This window comes from Bufo bufo, chromosome 9 (genome assembly GCF_905171765.1).
Source record: "Bufo bufo chromosome 9, aBufBuf1.1, whole genome shotgun sequence".
Lineage (NCBI taxonomy): Eukaryota > Metazoa > Chordata > Amphibia > Anura > Bufonidae > Bufo > Bufo bufo.
The window spans coordinates 200,887,109-200,910,124 of NC_053397.1; the positions used below are offsets into that span (position 1 = coordinate 200,887,109).

The 23,016-nt window shown below is 43.3% G+C and overlaps 1 protein-coding gene across 1 annotated transcript in view; it reads left to right on the top strand.

Annotated features, from left to right (window-relative positions):
* Nucleotides 1-23,016, top strand: part of AGBL4 (AGBL carboxypeptidase 4) — a 1,824,141-nt gene that overhangs the window by 106,553 nt on the left and 1,694,572 nt on the right. The window contains exon 3 of the mRNA XM_040408812.1: nucleotides 8,183-8,307. Within this exon, the coding sequence (XP_040264746.1) occupies nucleotides 8,183-8,307 (125 nt within the window). The remainder of the gene's footprint in view (nucleotides 1-8,182; nucleotides 8,308-23,016) is intronic.

Sequence of the window (23,016 nt, forward strand, 5' to 3'; positions counted from 1 at the left end):
TTCCCCGCAAGATTAGGAAATTGACTTCTACCGTGTAGGTTTTTTCTTCTTCTTCTATTTCAACTGTGCAAGATAATAGACTGAAATGAATGGAGCAAAAACTAGGAGTTATCCATGGAGCCAAAATATCCATAACTTAAAGTGGACCTGTCAGGTCTCCAGTCTAAAGACAGTGTAAGATAGAAGAGGAGATGCAAAGTTCATGGATATATCGTTTTCTCTGACTTATATGCTGCCTCATAGAGGAAGCCTGTGAGTCCTACTTATCTTCCCCACACAAAGAAGAAGCCTGTAAGTCCTGATTCCTCTGTCCACACATATAGGATACTTGTGAGTTCTGCTTTATCCCGGCCACACATAGAGGAAGCCTGTGAGTCCTGCTTTATCCCGGCCACACATAGAGGAAGCCTGTGAGTCCTGCTTTATCCCGGCCACACATAGAGGAAGCCTGTGAGTCCTGCTTTATCCCGGCCACACATAGAGGAAGCCTGTGAGTCCTGCTTTATCCCGGCCACACATAGAGGAAGCCTGTGAGTCCTGCTTTATCCCGGCCACACATAGAGAAAGCCTGTGAGTCCTGCTTTATCCCGGCCACACATAGACGAAGCCTGTGAGTCCTGCTTTATCCCGGCCACACATAGAGAAAGCCTGTGAGTCCTGCTTTATCCCGGCCACACATAGAGGAAGCCTGTGAGTCCTGCTTTATCCCGGCCACACATAGAGGAAGCCTGTGAGTCCTGCTTTATCCCGGCCACACATAGAGGAAGCCTGTGAGTCCTGCTTTATCCTGGCCACACATAGAGGAAGCCTGTGAGTCCTGCTTTATCCCGGTCACACATAGAGGAAGCCTGTGAGTCCTGCTTTATCCCGGCCACACATAGAGGAAGCCTGTGAGTCCTGCTTTATCCCAGCCACACATAGAGGAAGCCTGTGAGTCCTGCTTTATCCTGGCCACACATAGAGGAAGCCTGTGAGTCCTGCTTTATCCCGGTCACACATAGAGGAAGCCTGTGAGTCCTGCTTTATCCCGGCCACACATAGAGGAAGCCTGTGAGTCCTGCTTTATCCCAGCCACACATAGAGGAAGCCTGTGAGTCCTGCTTTATCCCGGCCACACATAGAGGAAGCCTGTGAGTCCTGCTTTATCCTGGCCACACATAGAGGAAGCCTGTGAGTCCTGCTTTATCCCGGCCACACATAGAGGAAGCCTGTGAGTCCTGCTTTATCCCGGCCACACATAGAGGAAGCCTGTGAGTCCTGCTTTATCCCGGCCACACATAGAGGAAGCCTGTGAGTCCTGCTTTATCTCACCTACACATAGGGAAAGCCTATAAAATCCTGCTTTATCCGATCACACATAGAGGGAGCCTAAAAAAAGATGAAAAACAATGTTGCAGCCTTAAGTTCAAAATTGGGCGTGTCCCTATAGGATTGAAACCTTGCATACATTGTAGTCGTTACCTTGACTTTTGTTTTGATTCTCTGGTGATCTACTATCTGGTCAGGTTTGAGAAGGGACAGAAATGGTTAGCTGCTCCATATGATTGTTATCTGTGCATATGATATGGCCAGAATGAGTAGGTCAGTAGAAACTGCAAATTTAGAAATTGAAGGATTTTCTTCCTCTTTTTTTTCCGTTCTTTTTGCTTTTCTCTTTTGTGTGTCGCTACTGAATTGCAGGGTGGGTATACTGTTTTGCATTGTTTTAATGTCATTTTGTAATGCAATATTTGTATTTAAAATAAATCTAATAAAAAAAGATTACCAAGATTAAGTTTTCAATGTACTAAAGAAGTTATTCATAGGAGTATAAAAATATTTTTAAAAGTAGGGCATTATAGTCTTATATTTCCCATACAGTTCACTTACGTCACATACATGTCCCTCTGAACGAGCGGGGTCTGAACGTGCATGCTTGGTTAGGATACAGTGGGGACCCAGCCCATGTCCTTGTCATCATTAGTGATAGATCATATACAGGGAAACAGCGAGAAGTGATGTGGGGTTATGTCGGGCCAATCAGACCAAGAAAATCGGTAGGGAATTTTTGCTAGAAGCATACTAATAAATATTATTTTGTAGCACAATGTATATTTTATTTAAAGCATTGTCTCACCATGGCAACGGTTGTTTGGATAAAGCTGACCTGGCAATCAGCTGATTGCATTTTGTCTAGATTCAGAAGTCTCTAGCGGTCAACCGGTATTGGCAAGAAAGCTGTGGAGTACTAGAGAAAGGGTTATCTAAAAACAGGATTCTAGCGTGTTAGGCCTGTCTTATGGGTGCTAGCTGCTGACGTGTAGGAACAAGAAGTGTTGTCATGGGAACAAAAACCGAAAAGCTCTTCTCACAGACAGTCTGTAAATTTTTGACTCGATTAGGAGTTTTATAGGTTTTCTCCTTTGGTATTTCTCATTTGTACTACAGTTTTGATCTGATTGCTGTTGATTTTTTTTATTACTCGTTATACTCTGATATTTTTGACTGCTGTTATTAATATATCTTTGTTGGTATTGCTGGCATGGACATCCACAGTCACATACTGTACTCATGAGTTTGTTATTGTATTTTACAAAAGCTGCTGCAATTAGCTTAGATTTATCTGGTATGAAACAGATTTGATTCATATCATTTGGCAGAAATATATTTGGCTTTCCAGCTCTAGAATTTAATCGTAATTTTTACAAGTTCTAACCACTTACTGCCTGAAATAGCGTTAGATTTTGTAGGTGAATCACGCTTCTACTTAGCGGATGATACTTTGGTTATAATCTTTCGTGTCTTTTCAATTTTTTTTTTAACTTCCTCTTATTTTACGGTTGTGCAAAATGTATTTTATATTACATGTAAAGTTGAGCTGAGCTGAAATTAAATAAAATGTCAATTTTATTTATTGTTTTGAGGTCTAATCAATAGATAGTTTTAAAGGGAAGTATTATTACATAATGTAAAACCTATTTAAATCAGTTTAAAATGATGGTGCTTAATTTGTGACAATCAATACTACAAATTCCTGAAATATTGTAGTTCTCATGGTAGCCACCAGTGGTAGGAGGAACGGGATCGTCGGCAGTGTAACCAGGTGAGTCAGGGCGACAGATGTGGAGTGGTATTCTTTATTAACTTTCTTTCTCTTACACCTGAAAGAATACTACTCCAAATCTGTCGTCCTGACTCACCTGCTTGCGCCGCCGCTGATTCCATTCCTCCTACCATTGTTCCTGACTGTGCGCATCTGTGCCTAAAGGGAAACGTCTATCAGCACCGGCACTGGTATTCTACATGCAAAGTTGGATGTTGTGCTCCAAGAACAACACCATAAGGTGAGCCTCTATAATCCAGCAAGATTACCCCTTTACATAGTGGTCCTACCCATGAGTGCTGCTCTCCCCTACCTTCTGGATCAGAGCACTTTTAAAAATTTACTATAGCCACCGAGTTAGGGTACTTTCACACTTGCGGCATGACGGATCCGACAGGCTGTTCACCCTGTCGGATCCGTCCTGCCGCTATTTCACCGTGCTGCCAGACCACCGTTTCGTCCCCATTGACTATAATGGGGGAGGAGCTCCGGCGCAGCACGGCGAAAGGCCGCCGGACTAAAACTACGACATGCCCAACTTTTTAGTCCGTCGGCCTCTCGCCGTGCACTGCCGTGCTGCGCCGGAGCTCCGCCCCCGTCTCCATTACAGTCAATGGGGACGGAGCAGCCGTCTGGCGGCACGGCGAAATAGCGGCAGGACGGATCCGATTAAGTGAACAGCCTGTCGGATCCGTCCTGCCGCTAGTGTGAAAGTAGCCTTATTCAATTAAATCTGTATTGCTCCACCTGCTGTTTGTTCTTTTCCTCATCTCGGTCCATCTTGCCGAGATGGTCGCACATGCTGAATTCCATCCTTCAACTGCCACAAGCCATATCTACTGTTAGAAGAGAGCTGCAACATAAGTGACACGTTCCCTGAGCGGTGATAGGGAGAGAGCTGCAGAAGAAAGGACACACCTCCTGATCTGCCAGCTGGAAATAAATGGAGCAGAGCAAGTCATGGGACTATCCCTTTAATTAAAGGCACAACTAGTTTAGAAATGAGGCCTCAAAGTAAGTCTCCTATTTTTAGTTCTGGTTTAACTTTGTGAACATAAAATTGCAGTGGAAAATTACAATAACTCTACTTTATTTCTCTCCAGGACCCTTTTGCAAATCAACATTACTGAATGTGCCTCCATTCAATGAAATGCACACAGCAAAAGCATTAACTTCAATCACATGTTTAATGAGGATGACCGAGTGATAATTATATTTTATGGGAGCGATTTGCTGAAAATGAAAGTCAAGAATATTGGTCTGAAATAAGCCAGTTTATCACACATAACCATTTATTCCTAGGAAAGCAAAGATAGCTGTTAGGTTTTTCACTGCTGTATCAACCTTTCCATACCAAACCTTGGCAACGATGTGGCTATTGCTCCTTTACCTGTTCTTTATATAGATGCAATTTATATTTTTTATTACTATTATTTTATTGGGTGTAAGAGATTAGTCCCTCTGCTGGACAACCAAGTTATGTGGTATGGGGTAGACATAGACAAAATAGACAACATAAGGCCCCTCGACAAGAAAAATATAGGGGTCCCTTATTATGTAACAGGTTATTGAAAGTGAGATGCTGTCATAGAGCTGCATTTTAGCGAGTCCATCAATGGCATGCCAATTTTTATATTCATCACATACACGTACATATTCTGCAGAGCTGTAGAGCGATTGTCGTCATACACATCCTGTGGAAAAAGCCAGAGTACCTGGAGGGAACACATACAAGCTTTGTACAGATGTTGCCTTTGGTTGGATTCAAACCCAGGGCTCCAGCCCTACAAAACAATGATGCTAACCACTAAGCCAATGTGTTGCCCGAATAACAGTCTTAGGAATTGTTTGAATGCATTGCTTATACAGTGCTAACATATTCTGCAGTGCTGTGCAGCTGTTCATCACTCACATCAGTACCTGTCCCCAAAGGGTTTGATAGGCAGTGGCTCACCAGAGCCAGACGATAGTAGATATTGAAACTTCTGCATGCTCCAAAAGACATTTTTTGAGTTTTTGTTGAAATTCACTCAAAATGTCATATCAGACAGGTGTACGTTTCAGTTGTCTGACCATCTGAATGCCCAGAGTCAAGTTATGTGAAGGTATTACAATGTAATTGAAATATGAAGATGAAAGACGACATTCACCAAAAAAAGCCTTGGGCCTCCGAGGAAGCGTGATCTACGCAAAACGACCGTCGCCTCATGGTGCCTGTGTGGCATCCTGCACCCCTATTGTCTGCCTGAGCACCACTAAAGTCTGTTATGAGCGCCGTTGTCACCATCGCAGAGAATGTTCCTTTAATGTAAAAACTGTGGAGGAGAGTAGGAGTATTGCCGTCCTATATGTCGATCTACCTGTGTGCATTACAATGTAATTGCCTAGGAGAACCTGTCCCCAGTAGGGCTTACATCTACTTTCCCAGCCTTATACACACACAGTTCGCTATACAGATAAGTGTTATTGAATAACTCAGAGGCTGTACTACATTTTTAATTACAGGCAATTACAAAAGTTTTCAGAACCAGGTACTGGTTTGAAAACTGTTGAATATTTTTGGTGGGACAACCCCTTAAAGTAAATGGAGCTGAGCTGCGATGCCACACACATCCTGTGGACAGGCATAGTGCTGTTTTTGGAAGAAAGCAGATATGCTTTTCTAATCTTGGACATCCCCAGTCAGTATGTTTTGGAGTGTGATGGGATACCAGAGTAGTCGGCAGAAACCCACACGTGCATGGAGACAACATACAAACTCTGTGCAGTTTTTGCGTCAAGTTAATTGGGTTTTCCTTAGACATTTAGGCCCCATTCACTTGAACGTAGGGCCTTCGTGTCTGTTTTGCGGGTCACAAACCACGGGTATGCAAAACACGGGCACTGGCCATGTGAACTCTACATCGCAGTGCGGACCCATTGACTTGAATGGATCAAGGATTCTCACATGTCCTATCTTTTGTGGAGCGGAGGCACAAACCCGGAAGCCCACGGAAGCCCACGGAAACACCTTCTATGGGCTTCCGGGTCTGTGCCTCTGCTCTTCAAAAGATAGGACATGTCCTATCTTTTGCTGTATCTTATGGATCGTGGACCCTGTAGCTGGCAGCTAAGACCTGCCAATAACCTTAATATAGTTCTTATGTTTATAAATTAAAGACAAAATGATTATATGAATGTGAGGTAAGCTCAATGACACAGCAGAAACAACGGAAAGCATAGAGTTAAACTGTTTTTGCTGGGCAGGAGTCTAGACCAATCACAGCCAGCCTCACATAGCCCAGGAGTTTTGACTAATTACAGCCAGCCTCACACACAGCTTGTGTGGGAAATTCCCCTAGCAGGAGCTGCTAGAATCATTACACCAGAGGAGAGAAGCTGAACAGACATTAACTCCACTAAAAGCTTTGTTTTATGGAAGCAGAGAGGCCAAAATAGGTATATATAATGTTCCTACTGTTAATATAGTGATTAGAACTGTATACTGAAACAGTTAAAAGTGTGTTTACTTACAGTTCTACCAATTGTAAACTACAAAGTTCACAATCCAAATTCAAATTCCATATTGCAATCCAAATTGCATACAACCATACCAGATCATACTTAACCAATCTGCAAATAGTTACAGCTAACTGCAGATTGCAAATTGCAACCAAATTCAGCAAGTGAACTATTAGTTAGACCTCAGATATCCCTCTCAGAGGGATCATAAAGTGCTTAAATAACTTAAAGTGAGAATACAGATACTCAAGAGAGAAATATATCCACCATTTTATGTTGAATGACAACAGTTGAACCACCATCTTATGCATACTGCCATTTTGTGATATCTTTTCAACACGTGTTTTGTACATGGACTATCTGCTGCGGAGGCGGCAGTGTTATATATGAAGAAAAGTTGAAGTTAATAAAGAAGTTATTTGAAGCATTTGGTGTGCTCTTTAAACCTGCTGTTTTCATAGAACGGCGCTAGAGGAATTACAGAGTAATAGACAGTCTGGTTAGACTAAAAGTCAGAGATATCAAAATTCTTCTAATGCCACAGCGCAAAAAGCACTTCATAGTGCTGCCCCTGCCACAGACCCATTCAAGTCAATGAATCCGCACTGTAATACAGAGTTCACATGGCCAATGCCCATGTTTTGTGAACCCGAGATTTGCAACATGGCGGCTATCCTCTAGATAGGTCATCAGTATCTGATCAATATGGGTCTGGTAGCCGGAATCCCTGCTGATCACCTCGGCCTTCTCGCAGCTTAGCCTAGGCCATGTAACTTCACGTTTATCAGTCGCATGGAAGCACAGCCGCTATACAATGTACGGTGCTATGCTTAGTGAGCTGAGAGAAGTCCACAGCCCCACTGCAAGCACCAGTGCCTTCTCAAGCAGCTGATCCATGGGGATTCCGGGTGTCGTGCCCCCACTGAATAGATACTTATGATCTATTCAGAGGATAGTACAACTGCAAAAAAAGGGGGGTCAGTCAGCACATCCCAATGTGCAGGTACACTCTGCTATGGCTAGAAACAAAGAAAAAAGGCAATGTAGCAGCACTCTGCAAACACAAATAAGGTACAATAATGCCATAATTATGGAAAACATTCTCGTGCTAATGCTACGCTTTTTTTGCAAATTTGAGATTCTTGGCAAATACATTTTGTATAAAATTATTTGGGCCCGTCTGCCAAACGTCAATGCGATCTCTATAAGACGGGAACCTAGCACTAGATACTACCTGTTATGTGCCATAATGGCTACCATAAAATTCAAGGAGTGCAGGTTCCACATGCATGCTGGGTTCTCTATTCAGAGGATAGATCATGAGAATAAAAGTCTTGGAAAACTCCTTTAAAATTGAGCCCTGACCCCGTCCTATAGCCAAGTCAGAATTTTCTAAGTAATTTTATTATTCTAATTATTAAAGAAAAAACATAAAAAGGGGCAAATGTACCCATTATAGTGCCTCTGTGTATACTGTAGTGTAATGATTAGATAAAATACCACTGCTTGAGACTTCACAAATTTGGAAAATTTATAACAAATTACAGTATTTGCTTCTTGACCACCTCTCCTTTAGTACTATCTTTTCCCTTGTAACAGGCAACCTCGGCAGAGTGGATTTCATCTCGGACTTTGAGTATGACCTCTTCATCAGGCCTGATACATGTAACCCTCGTTTTCGTGTATGGTTCAACTTTGCTGTGGAGAATACTAAAGAATACCAGGTAAGCAAATATGATAATACATATTTCTTCCTAAATTTCTGTATTCATTAACCGAACTATGCCTGAAGCTATGATACTATGAATTCTCAAGATGTCCTTAAAGGGAACCTCATGGCAGCATGAAGTAGTGACAGACGCACTGATTTCAGATGCCTGTCATTCACAAGCTAAAGCTAAAATGAAGTGGTTGCCAAAAACCAATATTATAATGTTTGCAGCCCGTGTAGGAAGAGTCACGGTTTTTCATCACCGCATAGCTGCTGATTGACAGTTTTCGAGTAGGGAGAATACTAAGGCGAAAGATGTCCATCAGCAGCAGGTGGGTGGGGAGAACTCATGAATAACCATGACTCTTCTCAGGTGGCTGTCACTCTTTTGAAGACCTGGCTACAATGATTACCGTATTTTTGGCCTATAAGACGCACCTTTGTTTGCAAAAAAAATAAAAATAATTCCATCAATTATTCTATTACTCTATAATAATGGTTCTTAGCAAAAACTTAGGGTCCATTCACACATCCGTAGTGTATTGTGGATCCGCAATACACCCGGCCAGCACCCCCATAGAACTGCCCTAAGAATAGGACATGCTCTATCTTCTTGCGGAGCTGCGGACCGGAAGATCAGGGCCGCGCTCCGGAAATGCGGATGCGGAGAGCACATAGTGTGCTCTCCGCATCCATTCCGTCCCCAGAGAATGAATGGGTCCGCACCCGTTCCGCACAATTGCGGAACGGATGCGGACCACAATTGCGGACGTCTGAATGGAGCCTTAAAGGGGTTTTCATGGAGTTCAATATTGATGGCTTATCCTCAGGATAGGACATCCATATATAATCAATGGGGATACATCACCTGGCACTGCCACCCATCAACTGTTTAAAGAGGCCGAAGCCAGTGCCATACGTTGTATAGTGGCAGTGCTTGGAATTGCAGCCCAGGCCCATTCACTTGAGCTGCACATAAGCCATGTGACCGATGAACGTGACTTCCCTTGCCTAGGAAGAGGTTTCTTCAAACAACGGGTGACAAAAGTTGGTCCCCACTAATCAGATATCGATGACCTATCCTGGATTTCTACTCCCAGAAAACCTTTTTATTTTAGCTCATGAGTGACTATGTAAAGGAAGCATAAAGTTGATGACAGGCTCAAGCTGCTTGTCTTACATCATAATGAAAGTGCATACAGAGAGTTGTCATCTCAACATTCGCTGAATTATCTGAAAACTTTGCCTATGTTGACATTTTTTATGCTGTTTGGACAATTGCCCTTTTTTTTGCTGCTCTAAGGAATGAATAGCTCGGATCGATATTTGATAGCATAGAACAAATACAATACTTTGCTTGCAATTTTTTCTCGTTTGGTTGACATCTTGCTTTGTGGCAGCTCTTGCCCTAAAATTGATCCATTTTGTAGTTATTAAGCAGTAAAAGAGGTAGACGTGAATGACCTTCGAGATGTAGAGCGTGTGCGGTAGGAGCACTCTGTTTATGGAGAAATGATCTTCTCACGTAGACACTGAGGTATACAAAGGGGGTTCCGAATTAAAATAAAAGACTGTAAGTGACAGGGAAGGGGTTAACAGGAATATCTGGTAATTAGTATTGATGACCTATCCTCTGGTATATCAGATCTGCAGTGGTCCGACACCCGGGACCCCCACCGATCAGCCACTAGAAGAGACTGGGCACAGCGTGAGCGCTGTGGCCTCTTCCTGGGCCATGTGATGTCACCGTACATCGGTCACATGGCTTGGTTGCAGCTCAGCTGCAGTACCAAGCACAGCCGCTGTACTATGTACAGCGCTGTGCTTGGAGTGATGCCAGCTGACGGCTGCGCTCACAGGAGCTCCGGTATGCGTATTGGCCCCCTGAAACAGCTGATCTGCGGGGGTGCCAGGACTGTGACCCCTGCCCATCTGATAATGATGGCCTATCCTGAGGATCGGTCATCATTATGTTTACCAGGATAATCCCTTTAATTTATACCTACCTGTTCAGACCTTCTCCAGAGGTGGCTGCCTATATACTGTGACTGGCTTCAGTAATCTTGTGCCGTATACAACTGAGGCCAGTGATTGGCTTCAACGGTCACATTTGATATATATGGGCATGTCATTGCTGCCATTGCTGCAGCAACGGGGAGGACTAGAGCAGAGAGGGTTTGAACCAGTAAGTATCACAGTTTTTGTTTTGTTTTTTAACCCTTTGTCTGCCATTTAGAAATTTTTATTTTATCTCTGATGACCCCCTTTTATATTACGTCCGCAGACATTGTATAAGAAACTATGATAAGGCTTGGGCTCCATGGTATGGGATTAGCACAGCCAGACTGCAGGGTTTGTCTATGGGAGAAAAGTTGCTACAACTATTCAACATAGAGTTATGGTTGTGGAAGTCAACACTATGCAGACAGACACAGCCTTAAAGGTATATTCCATTCAATCATGTATTATCTGCTGGACAGGTGATAAATGCTAGATTGGTAGGGCTACTGATGGGAACCCCATTAACACCCTTAGGCCTCATGCACGCGACCGTTCCGTTTTTTTGCGGTCTGCAAACCGCAGATCCTCAAAACACGGATGGCGTCCATGTGCGTTCCGCAATTTGCAGAAAGGCACGGACAGCCTTTAATATAACTGCCTATTTTTGTCGGCAAAGGGCAGACAAGAAAAGGACAGGTTACAGTTGCAAGAAAAAGTATGTGAACCTTTTGGAATGATATGGATTTCTGCACAAATTGGTCATAAAATGTGATCTGATCTTCATCTAAGTCACAACAATAGACAATCACAGTCTGCTTAAACTAATAACACACAAAGAATTAAATGTGACCATGTTTTTATTGAACACACCATGTAAACATTCACAGTGCAGGTGGAAAAAGTATGTGAAGCCCTAGACTAATGACATCTCCAAGAGCTAATTGGAGTGAGGTGTCAGCCAACTGGAGTCCAATCAATGAGATGAGATTGGAGGTGTTGGTTACAGCTGCCCTGCCCTATAAAAAACACACACCAGTTCTGGGTTTGCTTTTTGCAAGAAGCATTGCCTGATGTGACTCATGCCTCGCACAAAAGAGCTCTCAGAAGACCTACGATTAAGAATTGTTGACTTGCATAAAGCTGGAAAGGGTTATAAAAGTATCTCCAAAAGCCTTGCTGTTCATCAGTCCACGGTAAGACAAATTGTCTATAAATGGAGAAAGTTCAGCACTGCTGCTACTCTCCCTAGGAGTGGCCGTCCTGTAAAGATGACTGCAAGAGCACAGCTCCATGTTCTGATGGTCGTTGCTTAGGATATATGTTTTTTGGCAGAATACCCCTTTCATGGTTTTGCTATACAATGCATTCATCCAAGCTGCGTTATGGGAGCATTTCATGTCTTAGTTTTTTATCATACTGTTGATATGTGCCTGGTGTAACGCTCCATTTTCAAAAATACCAGATACTTAACCAGGGCGGAATTACTAAGGACTACTAAGATGTGAATTCATCACTAAGAAGAAGCTGGCGGAACCTTGAATGCAAAGACGTGATGTAACTCTAGGTTATTGCACCATAATAAAGAAAACTTTTTGACTTTAGTTAAAACTATATGGAGATGATATTGTAAAATCTTAAAGGGATTCTGTCATCAGATTTAACCCCTCTAGCCAAAACATATGCTCATGTCCAGACTAATAAGAAGAATCCTAAGCTGGCCATATTAAACCTCACTGTGGCTCTATTTGCCCAAAGAACAGGTTTCTATAACCTGTCAATCACTTACTTAAGGTGCCCAAGGGGAGGTCCGTTAATACAGGGTGCCCGGCCGCACCCCTCGCCGTCCGGTGCCCAGCGCCGCCTTTCCGGTCTTCAGCGCCACCTTCTAAAGCTCAGCGCCGCCTCCGCAACCCTCCCCGTCCCTCTGCCAGATCCCGCACCTGCGCACTAGGCTCGGCCTGAAATAGAAGGAATCAAAAACAATCCTCTGTCTCCTGCTGTCTGTGGGCGTGATCCGGCTCCTGACAGGATTTCCCGGACTGTGAGAGGTTGGCGCCAATCTGCAGGTCATATCAGGGTTGAGTGAAGTGCGCATCAGGCCGGCGCATGCGCACTTCACTCAACGAAGCCGCTGCCAGGAGTCCGCACGGGCGCATCAGTCTGAGCCTACTGCGCAGGCGCGGTATCTGGCAGAGGGACGGGGAGGATTGTGGAGGCGGCGCTGAGCTGCAGAAGGCGGCGCTAAAGACAGGAAAGGTGGCGCTGAAGACAGGGAAGGCGGTGCTGGGCACCGGACGGCGAGGGGTGCGGCCGGGCACCCTGTATTAACGGACCTCCCCTTGGGCACCTTAAGTAAGTGATTGACAGGTTATAAAAGCCTGTTTTTTGGGCAAATAGGGCCACAGTGAGGTTTAATAAGGCCAGCTTAGGATTCTTCTTATTAGTCTGGACATGAGCATATCTTTAGGTTAGAGGGGTTAAATCTGATGACAGAATCCCTTTAAATTGGTTGTGCAGGATTAGACAAAATGTGGCTGCTTTCTTCCAAAATTAGTGCCCCACCTGCCCTTAGCTTGTGCGTTTTATTGCTCTTTAATGAAGCTTAGTTGCACTGTTCGTGATAAAATGCAGCCATTTTTCTAATCCTGTACAACCCCTTTAAAGATTGTTGAGTACGGTCTTTGTTCCTTTAAAACAGCGAAATCAGGGAATAGTGTATGTAAGCTTCTATCCTGTATTTTTATAGTCTTTTAGTAAACAGGTGTTGCTTTGAGCGTGCCCTTTTGTCTTTTTGAGTTGTCAGGTTTACATCTATCATGCAACAATGACAGGGTCGAAGCAGGTGTCAACCCTGTCAGACTTTCAGTTTCCAATTTTGCATTCTTCAAAACCTGTTATGATAGGAACAATAAACAAAATAAAGCAATGCACTGGTCAATGGCCGGTTTGAGAAAGACTGAAACAATAGATTTCCTTTATATGTGAGCAATGTTTTATTTTATTATAATTTATATCATTGGGGGAGTTGGTAAAAAGATCACCAAAAATGAATGTTAATATTTTTTGTCTTTGTTCTCACTGGTGTTTATGTCAGTCTATCAAGGTTTTTAGCATTTCTTACAGCTTGGACAGTGTGGTCCAGAGCGGTCAGTCCCATAGAGTTGAATGGAGCAGTGGACATACAAATATGTCTGCCACTCCATTCAAATGGGGAGCATGGGCAGGGACCCCATCAGTCAGACCTGTGCCGATCATTCTGTGGATAGGGACTAAGTTGTCATGGAACAATTCCTTTAATTGGGGCAATTACTATTTGTTGGTAACCTTTTCGGATGGATCTGGCATAAGTGTTGTGGTTCTGTTATAAGCAAAAGACATGCCTGAAAAGTAAATCAGAACCGTTTCAGGAGATGTGACTGCTGTTTGAAAAAGTTAGGCTGGCTATACACATTAGATCGCTGTTAGCTAAAAACAAGCTCAAGCTTAGCTTGGTCGAGCATACATATATACTGACTGGTGAGAACATCTCTGGTGGTGACTTATCTCCCTAAAGATAAAATGATAGGTCATGGCCGAATCCTTACTTCCTCAAGAGTCATCCTTTTAAAAATTGGTGGGTCCTGCTGATTCACATGTAATGTGGTTCCCCAGCTTAAGAACCCCTCCTAAACTGCCCAGCCTTTTACTTGGGCATCTTCATAGCATAGAAAGCTAGACAGCTTAGGCAATGTGCGTGCCTACAACTGAATGCCAGAGTAAAGGGTCCCCCTTTTGACCAAAATATTAAAAGCGGAGACCCCCAGTCATTTTTGTAATTTGTGGTCTCCTAAGATGCTGTAAGAAGCCTCTTCTTTTGTACTAGTATTATTACTCTTTATCATTGACTTTTTCCTTTTTTTTTTTTTTGATAAATGAACCCCATGGCCCTTACTGCTGAGGGTTTGCGGTCACAACACGCATTGGTCTGCACAATCTATGATCTTTTTCGTACATGTCACTTTATACTGTGTATGACTTTCCCAGGAACAGTCTAGAAATTCATCTGACGGAAATGTGAATAAGAGTGGGTTCACAATTGCATTGTCCTGTCGACAGGACTTTTTTCCGTCATGAATAACGGAAAAAAGGGAACCGTTATATGTGCCCATAGACATGTATTAGGACCGAGCAAAACGGAATGCCTCTTAAAGGTTTCCATTTTGTATTCCGTCTTAAAATTTCGTTATGTTCTGTTATAACCCTGTTAATGGAATTTATAACGCAAATGCGAACCCGCCCTTACTGATGCACAGGATACTGACGGATCAGAAGAATGGAAAATGAAACGGTGATGTGAACTTTCCCTAAGGCCGACTTCACACTTCAGTTATTTGATCAGTTATTTCCATCAGGCATTGTGAACCAAAACCAGGTGCAGGTCAAAAACACAGAACAAGTGCAGATCTTTCCATTATACCTGATCTCTGAGTAGGCTTCACTACTGGTTTTGCCTCACAATAAGGCCTCTTTCACACAACCGTTTTTTTTTTCCATTTACGGGCCGTTTTTTTGCGTTTTGTATACGGTTTGTATACAGAACCATTTATTTCAATCATTCCTCAAAAAAAACGGAATGTACTCCGTATGCATTCTGTTTCCATATCTCCGTTTTTCCGTTCCGTTGAAAGATAGAACATGTCCTATTATTGCCACCAAATCACATTCCGCGGCTCTATTCGAGTCAATGGGTCCGCAAAAAAAAACTGAATACATACGGAAATGCATCCGTATGTCTTCTGTATCCGTTCCGTTTTTGCAGAACCATCTATTACAAAATGTTATGCCCAGTCCAATTTTTTCTATGTAATTACTGTATACCGTATATGCCATACGGAAAAACGGAATAGGAAAACGGAACAGAAACGGAAACTAAACGGAAACAAAAAATGGAACAACGGATCCGTGAAAAATGGACCGCAAAACACTGAAAAACCATACGGTCGTGTGAAAGAGGCCTAACTGATGGAATAAACTGACCAAATACCAGAAGTCTGAACTCAGCCTAAGCAATACTGTATTGCCTGACTTATTTTCAGGCAATGTCTTATGGGAAAAATATGCAAATTTGCTCATATCAGCCAAATCAGAGAAACTGTTTACCCTACAGAGAAATTTTCAAGTGGTCCAATGCCCAGGAGGTCACAAGCTCCTCTGCTGGTCGGGTACATAGCGATCTGATGCTCTCAGCATTACATAATGCTAGCAGCATCGGGACTTATGCATCTGGCTGGTGGCCTAAAGTGCCATCCTGCATTCAACTGTATTGCCATCTTCAGGACAAGTGGCAGTATTTTGTGCTGCACTGTGCCATTTGGTTCTGCTGGGGCGGTATTTTGTGTTGCCCTACAATATTGATAGTCCCGCCTGCTTCTGTTGTTCCTGCCTACATTACAACATGGGGCTATTTTATTATTTTTTTCCAGGGCCGCTTTAAGTTCCCAGTCCATCCCTGTGTGTAGATTTCACGTGGATTTCAACACTGAATATGTGTGCTGTGTGAACATACTGTACCCTAAAGGTTGCATGATGTTTCATCAACCAGCCAATGAGCGACCATGGAACCTTAGCCGAAGAATCTTTACATGGCGCACGTGGTGGCAAGCTGCCAGAAGAAGATTCTCTGAGCCATTCATTTCCCCAGCAGTGGGCAACCACGAAAAGAGAGAGAGATTGATTCATATCACACTTTTTTGTGGCACAGCATCAATCATGTCATAAAATAAAACCTTTTTCATAAAAAATGTTGAAGCGCTAAGCTTCTGCAGCTTGCATATTAGCAAGCGGCAGATTGCAATTCAGTGCCGTTAGATTTCTGGGACTTCTGCTAGCTCCTCTCCAGATCCTGAGTGCTCATTTTGCTGAATTATGATCAAATCTCATTAAATTCAGGCAGATGATCGATCAGGAGAAGGAGAGAGAGGGGCTGGAGCTAAGGATGGAATCGACTGTGATCAGTATCGTTAAGCATGCAGGATGCAGATGCCAAATGCCTTTGAATGAAAACCAAATGTTTTTATTTTATTTTTTATGATACAATGCAATTAAAATTGCGACGTTTGTACCCATTCTCTGGATACACATCTACTATGGACTTGGAGTAATAAAAAATGCTCTTCCTGTTCACCGCTGTCACAATAACATCCCTATAAGCTTTGTCTCCATTTCCATATGCTGGTTTACTCTGTGGCAGGCAGTACAGATCATAGATATAGCTCCAGTCATATACCGAATGTTGTAAAGCCGTCTTGTGTTTTTTATTTTTTTTTGTACTCTAATTTTCCTTTTACATTCCATTTTTGAAATGTATGTTCATCTCTGGCTATTGTCCTGTTGCTTGGCAACCTTTAAACCATACCTTTGTGGGGTGACAAAGAGCTTAACATGACTCCTTGCTTTTTCTATCTGATCATGTTACAATGCAGTAATCGAATTCACTAGGAAGCATTATTAACAGAATCCTGTGAAAGAGTTATTATGAGCAGAGACCTTTGATTTCCGATGCTCTCACTGGCTGATAGCGCATGCCACAGGACAGAAGAATGCTGGCAGTTTCCCAAAAACCTTAACGCTAGGATTAGTTTACACTTTAGGGAAGACCTGCTACTTGGGCATAGATCTCAGAAGTGTTCGGGTTTAGAAGTTATTCCTCGTTTGCAGAGTATAAAAAGGTTTGGTAAATATGGTTACAGTTAGTGTCGCTGAACCTTTAAAAAATGTTTTATTTGGTGGGGAACCGAGTGCTGAGTCCTCCACCGATCTCAAGAATGTGGAGGTGGAAGCACTCCCATAGCGTGCTCTCTCATCAGTGTTGGACCAGGGGTTCATTGGACCCACCGGAGGAAAATATTCTCAGACCCAATCCCTATATCATTACTAAAGTCTAATAGGTTTGTCACCAAAAAATTTATCAGCCAGTTAAAACCAGATAGTAACACATCTCCTTTTTTTCTAATCTGTTTTATTTTCTGGTTGTTTTTTTATTTTATTTTCTGAACATTATTATGGGGGAGGCCATCTTGCCGGAGATGTTCTTAACAGCATTTACAAAGCATTAAAAAAAATTGCTTTACGGCAGCCCCATGGGCCATAGACACAACGGTCAGGAGGAGACCTCATTGACTTCTATGGGAGAGTTTTCTAGGTATGCTCTGTGACCTGTGCAGAGATCATTGTACAAGGAAAGAAGAGATAAGTTTTGACAATCACCTATTGTTAAAGGAGGATCCTGTCTTATCTATACACAGAGGCAGGCTTGGACTGGCCCACAGGGGTACAGGTGAATTCCCCGGTGGGCCCCTGAGCAAGGTGGGCCCCTAGTCCCAAGTGGCGCATAACAAAGTAGACTTACTACACTCCATACATATATGTACAGCACCTCAACCAGCCTATGTTCAAACTTTGGTGGGCCCCCAAAATAAATTTTACTGGTGGGCCCTAGGCACCCCAATCCAACACTGCACAGAGGTGATATCATTACAGGCAGGATTAGAATGAGTTAACTGCAGTAAAGTGATCTGTACAGACCAAGAAGTAGCACCAATTTTAGACATAGTGGCCAGTGCAAAAACTGCAGGATTTTGGGCTTTAGTTTAAATATAAAACGTGACATGGAAAATTATTTAAAAATATGTTAAAAATAAAAAAGTGGTTTAAACAGCAGGTCATTTTCTGATGACACATTCCCTTTTAATCAACAAATAAAACCCGAGTAGAAAGTGATTGGCTCCAAATGTAGCCCAAATTTTTTTTCTCTCCTGGACCTTTGGGACCCACTATGATATTAGGAGCCTGGCCCGACTGGAGGGTCCTCTGTTACTCTGGTGGGACAGTCCAATCCAGCTTAGGAGATGGAATTGAGATGGGACCATATACTTTGTATTCAAGCCATTTCCTGCAGTAAGGAGAGACGTGTGCGCTTTGTAAGAGTTTCTCTCTTCTCGTCTAGCAATCAGTGGGCGTCTCAGCACTCAGACCCCCACCCATCCAAACTTTTGATATATTGCTATGGCGTACCAAACATTTTTTAAAAGTTCAGTGACACTTTAAAGCAGGGCTTTAGCTGGTCAAGTATTTCTCCAAACCCTCCCTTTCCCATATACACATGCACACTGTCGAGTATGCATACTCAGCAGGGAGAGGTTAATAAGCTGCTGCCAAATACCTCTAACGGCAGCATCTCCCTTAAAGGGAACCTGTCATCAACTTTATGCTGCCCAGACTAACGGCAGAATAAAGCAGACACAGGTGAGCTGATTTCAGCGGTCTGTCATTTAAAAGTTAAAAGTAAGTGGTTGCCGAGAACCAACATCACAATCATTGCAGACTGGGCCTGGAGAAGAGTCACGGCCACCTGAGAAGAGTCCTGGTTATTCATGACTTCCTGCTCTCCTGCTGATGACTGACCGTCTAATACCGAGTTTTCTCCCTTTCTCTCTAGGAGAGAACTGCCAATCATCAGCAGATGGACGGGAGAGCAGGAGGTTAGGAATAACCAGGACTCTTCTCAGGTAGATGTGACTCTTTTCAAGTCCTGGGCTGCAGTGATTATGTTGCTAGTTCTCAGCAACCACTTACTATTAGCATTTCTGTCACTAATTTATGCTGCCCTCAGTGAGGTCAGCATAAAGTTGATGACGGGTTCCCTTTAAGAGCACAGGATCGGTCATGCCTAATCCAACATGCCTGACCATTCTATCCCCCAATATCTGGAGTTGTTGGAGAATCAGGACACTCTGTACACATTAGATGGTTGGCTGGTCTTGACGAAAATATCAGGTTTGGACGACATTCATTGAAAGGATTTGTCAAAGTTAAATTAAAACCCCTGTAAATTTGCTAAAATAACAATAGAAGCCATGCTTACCCCTTTTCTTCCCTGTCACTTCCAGCAGTGATTTCATGTCCTCCCCGCTGCTGACGTCATCTTCCTGGCTGCAGCAGTGACGTTCCATGCACTCAGGTCACAGTGCAATCAATCAGTGGCCTCGGCAGTACATGAGATGTCACTAATGTGGCCAGGAAAACAAACAGCAGCAGGCAGGACTGGAGCTCAGCGCAGGAAGCAGCAGAGAAGAAAAGTATATCACCTTTTTTTTTTTGGACCATTTACAAGGGATACCCAATTTTTTTTACTCGGACAACCTCTGTAATGTCTATTTACTCCTTTATCTTAAGCAGTGGCGGTCAACCCACCATGTTACTGGGACTCAACATATACCCTTTGACTCCATTCAAAGGCTTCTCGCTCTTTGCAGTGCCCCATGTTCTCTGTTTCACTCTAGGAAAAGCAGATTGAACATGCTCAGCTGTTTCCTTATCATGATTTTACTATAATGGTTGATCAGACATGTGACATCTCCTTGCTCCAAACTGAGGATGCGGGTATCCTATTTTCGGGGTTTGTGAGAGTCCCAGCACTCTCAGCAGGACCTGTTAATCATTTGTAGAAGATTGTGTTGTTTCAGTGGTCAAGCCCACAGGTCAGAGCAGTATCATTAAACAGGGTAGGGTATGACCCCCCTCCGCAATATTTTAATAATGTAGTACCTGTAGCTAGTACACCCAGCCAATTGCTCCACCATCACCAATTTCATGAATCACTTTTAGATCTGAATTGTCTTCAATGTTACATGGAGTTTTTGGGAAAAGTAGACTATTGAGGGACTTAGGGCAATATGCAGAGCAATGATCGGGATCAGATCACTTATTCCTGATCATTGCCCTACTGCAGCAATCATTCACATGCAGCAATGATCGCTGCTGAATGGAGTTGAACAGTTGTTACTGCGATCGCTCTTTCCTATACAGTTTTATTGTCTATCTGCAGCACATACCTGTATACACGGGGCGATGTGCCACCCCACAAATGATGATTTTAAGTGCAGCATAAACTGGCAGATCAGAAGCCCATTTACACTGGGCAATTATCGGGAACGAGCATGCATGCAAACTTTTGTTCCTGATAATTGTCCCGATATTCTGCCCATGTAAATAGGCCCTAATTTGGGGACTCAGTGCAGTACACCCTTCATGCCAGAACAAACTTCTACATCTCATGCTCAGTTATTCCATGTATTACATAATACAGCCTGAGACGGCAGTATATGTCATTTGACAGGGATGACTTAGTATAGATAGGATTAGATGAGTCATTGTGTTCAATGGCTTGCGCACTGTGGAAATGAAGAAATGTTGAGGCTCATTAAGTTTCATATAAAAATTAAGCATGGCCTCTTAACCGTGTAGAGCGTCATCTATTGTTGTACCATCAGGATGGCCATGGAGAGTGATAATGATGTGCCGTCCATCAGAATTGTTCTTGTGCATATTAACACAATGCAACTATTAATTCTGCTATCAGTGGGTCACATGCACCATTATATATTATTGTGTATGCACCGATCAGCCATAGCTTTAAAATCACCGCCTAATAGTGCGTGGGTCCCCATTTCGTCTTCAAAAGAAGACTGGCCCATTGAGGCATGAACTCCACAAAATCCTCTGAAGGTGTCCCATGGTATCTGGAACCAAGATGTGAGCAGCAGATCCTCTAAAGGAGCATTCCCATGTGATGTGGATCATTTTATGTTGTCGATCCCAATATTAACAGGGCTGGAGTACTGATTTATTGCTGCATCCCAATATAAGTTTCCCTTATATTGGGAGCAATAGATGCAAACATTAGATATGGACTAAGCCCTCACTCTAATGATAAAATCTGACACTCTCAGCCAATATATTTTAATCAAAACACATCTGTGCCCACCTACCCAGAGCCACGTTGGTCTCAGGTCAGGCAGGTCCTACTCTAAACCTACCTATGCAGTTGTGCATCTACATTCAGGAGAGCAGACCCTGCACATATAGTGCTGCTCCTAGTTACCTCTGTGTGCATTAGCAACCAATGAGAGGAGGAGCCCGCAAAGCTATATGTACCACCTTAAAACTGGTCGCCTATTAGATAGGTCGGGCAAAAGTTCACATGAATGCTACTCCCAGAATAGAAGCACATTCACACCTGCCACCACTGCAACTCTCCACGTCAACATCTGGTTTCACGCGATTCACAAGGCTGCAACGGGCCTGGGAACCTGCGTCAACATCCCGTTTAGGGAGATCAGAGAGCTGCATGGTGGAGTTGGAACCCACCGATGGTAAACAGGTGAATACGTTTTCTTCCGCAGGTCCAGCCACTTTGGGGGGTCTGCCTGAAAGGACCCTGGGGATGAAAAGACTGATGAGGATCTCAGAGGTGGGAACCCATGACCCTAAAGCGATGAGATATCCTAGCAATATGCTAATTCATCAGATCGAAATACCCTCTAAGTCTTGCAAGTTGTGAGCTGGGTCCAATGGGTCGGACATGCATCAGTCGGGATGGCTGGATTATATGGGTGACAGGATCATGGGCTCCCAAGGCTCATTGATGCACATGGGAAGAGAAGGCTGATCCCACAGAAGAGCTAAAAATGGTTAGCACCATCAGTGGTCTTGTGAAGTCCATGCCTTCATGGATCAGAGCTGTTTTGGTGGCATGAAGGCGACCTACAGAATATTAGGCTTCATTGTTACGGTTAATCAGTATATAGTCATAGAAAAAGCTTGAACGATTCTAGTCTCCTCTTTCTTATCAATGTTCTTCCCTGTTCTTTAGTTTTCTCCAATCAAATGATACAGTCTAGGAATAGATGAGAATGTATGTGAAGGGGGAAGGAGATGTGGATGGAGATACCATGTATCTGTAGAACGCAGGATATTTGCTTCTGCTGTAGTCTACATAAAAGGAATGGTTTCACTATTTAGCCTGACTTGTGAGGTCTGTTTTTATTATATCTCCCCTTATAATCTTTTTTTTTCATCTCTTGCAATTTCCGTCAAGACGAGACCTGCTTGAATTTAATCTATGCTTAGACCTCATTTAGAGTTTAGTGGAACACGCAGTAACTGCCTTAGTCGTCAGAGAGACTTGATTTAACTTGTTCGCCTCTGAAAAAAAGCTATTCACCTGTGATCACCAAGGCCCCCCCCCCCCTCCCCCTTTTTTCATTTTTGGGCTTCTTCAAAGTAATAAGCTTGGACAGAGAACTGAAGTCTTGCAGGTTTTAGTAATAATCAAGCGAAATTAAAAAGTCATTTGCTCCTTACTGTACTTTATAGGAATCTAACTTAAAGGGGTTATGGCATGATTGAATCATACATTTTAAGACATACATACAGCCCTGTACCTAACATAGATCCAGAGATCTCAACATTCACTGCTCCAATTGCTCTGCTACATTATCTTCAGCTTGGCAGCTCCAGGGGGAGGTGAGGTTGCAGTTCATGCTCCGAGGCTCTCCTTTGCCCTGCGCTAAATCGTGCAGGGCAAAGGCTATTTTGTTTACAATAACACACTGCCGGGCGGAGGCTTCTGCCCAGCAGTGTGTTCGGTGACTTCACCGGCTCTGATGGGCGGGCTTTAGCACTGCCCTAGCCGTTTTACTGGCTAGAGCAGCGCTATAGCCCACCCATCAGTGCTGGTGACATCACTGGGCTTCCTGCCAGCCCCATGGAGAGCCAGAAAATGCCTTTGCCCTGCGCGATTTAGCGCAGGGCAAAGGAGAGCATCGGAGCATGAACTGCTCCAATGCTCAAGTCAGGGGGGGCTGCCTGGGTGAAAATTGAGATATGTCCGGGCTCAGCT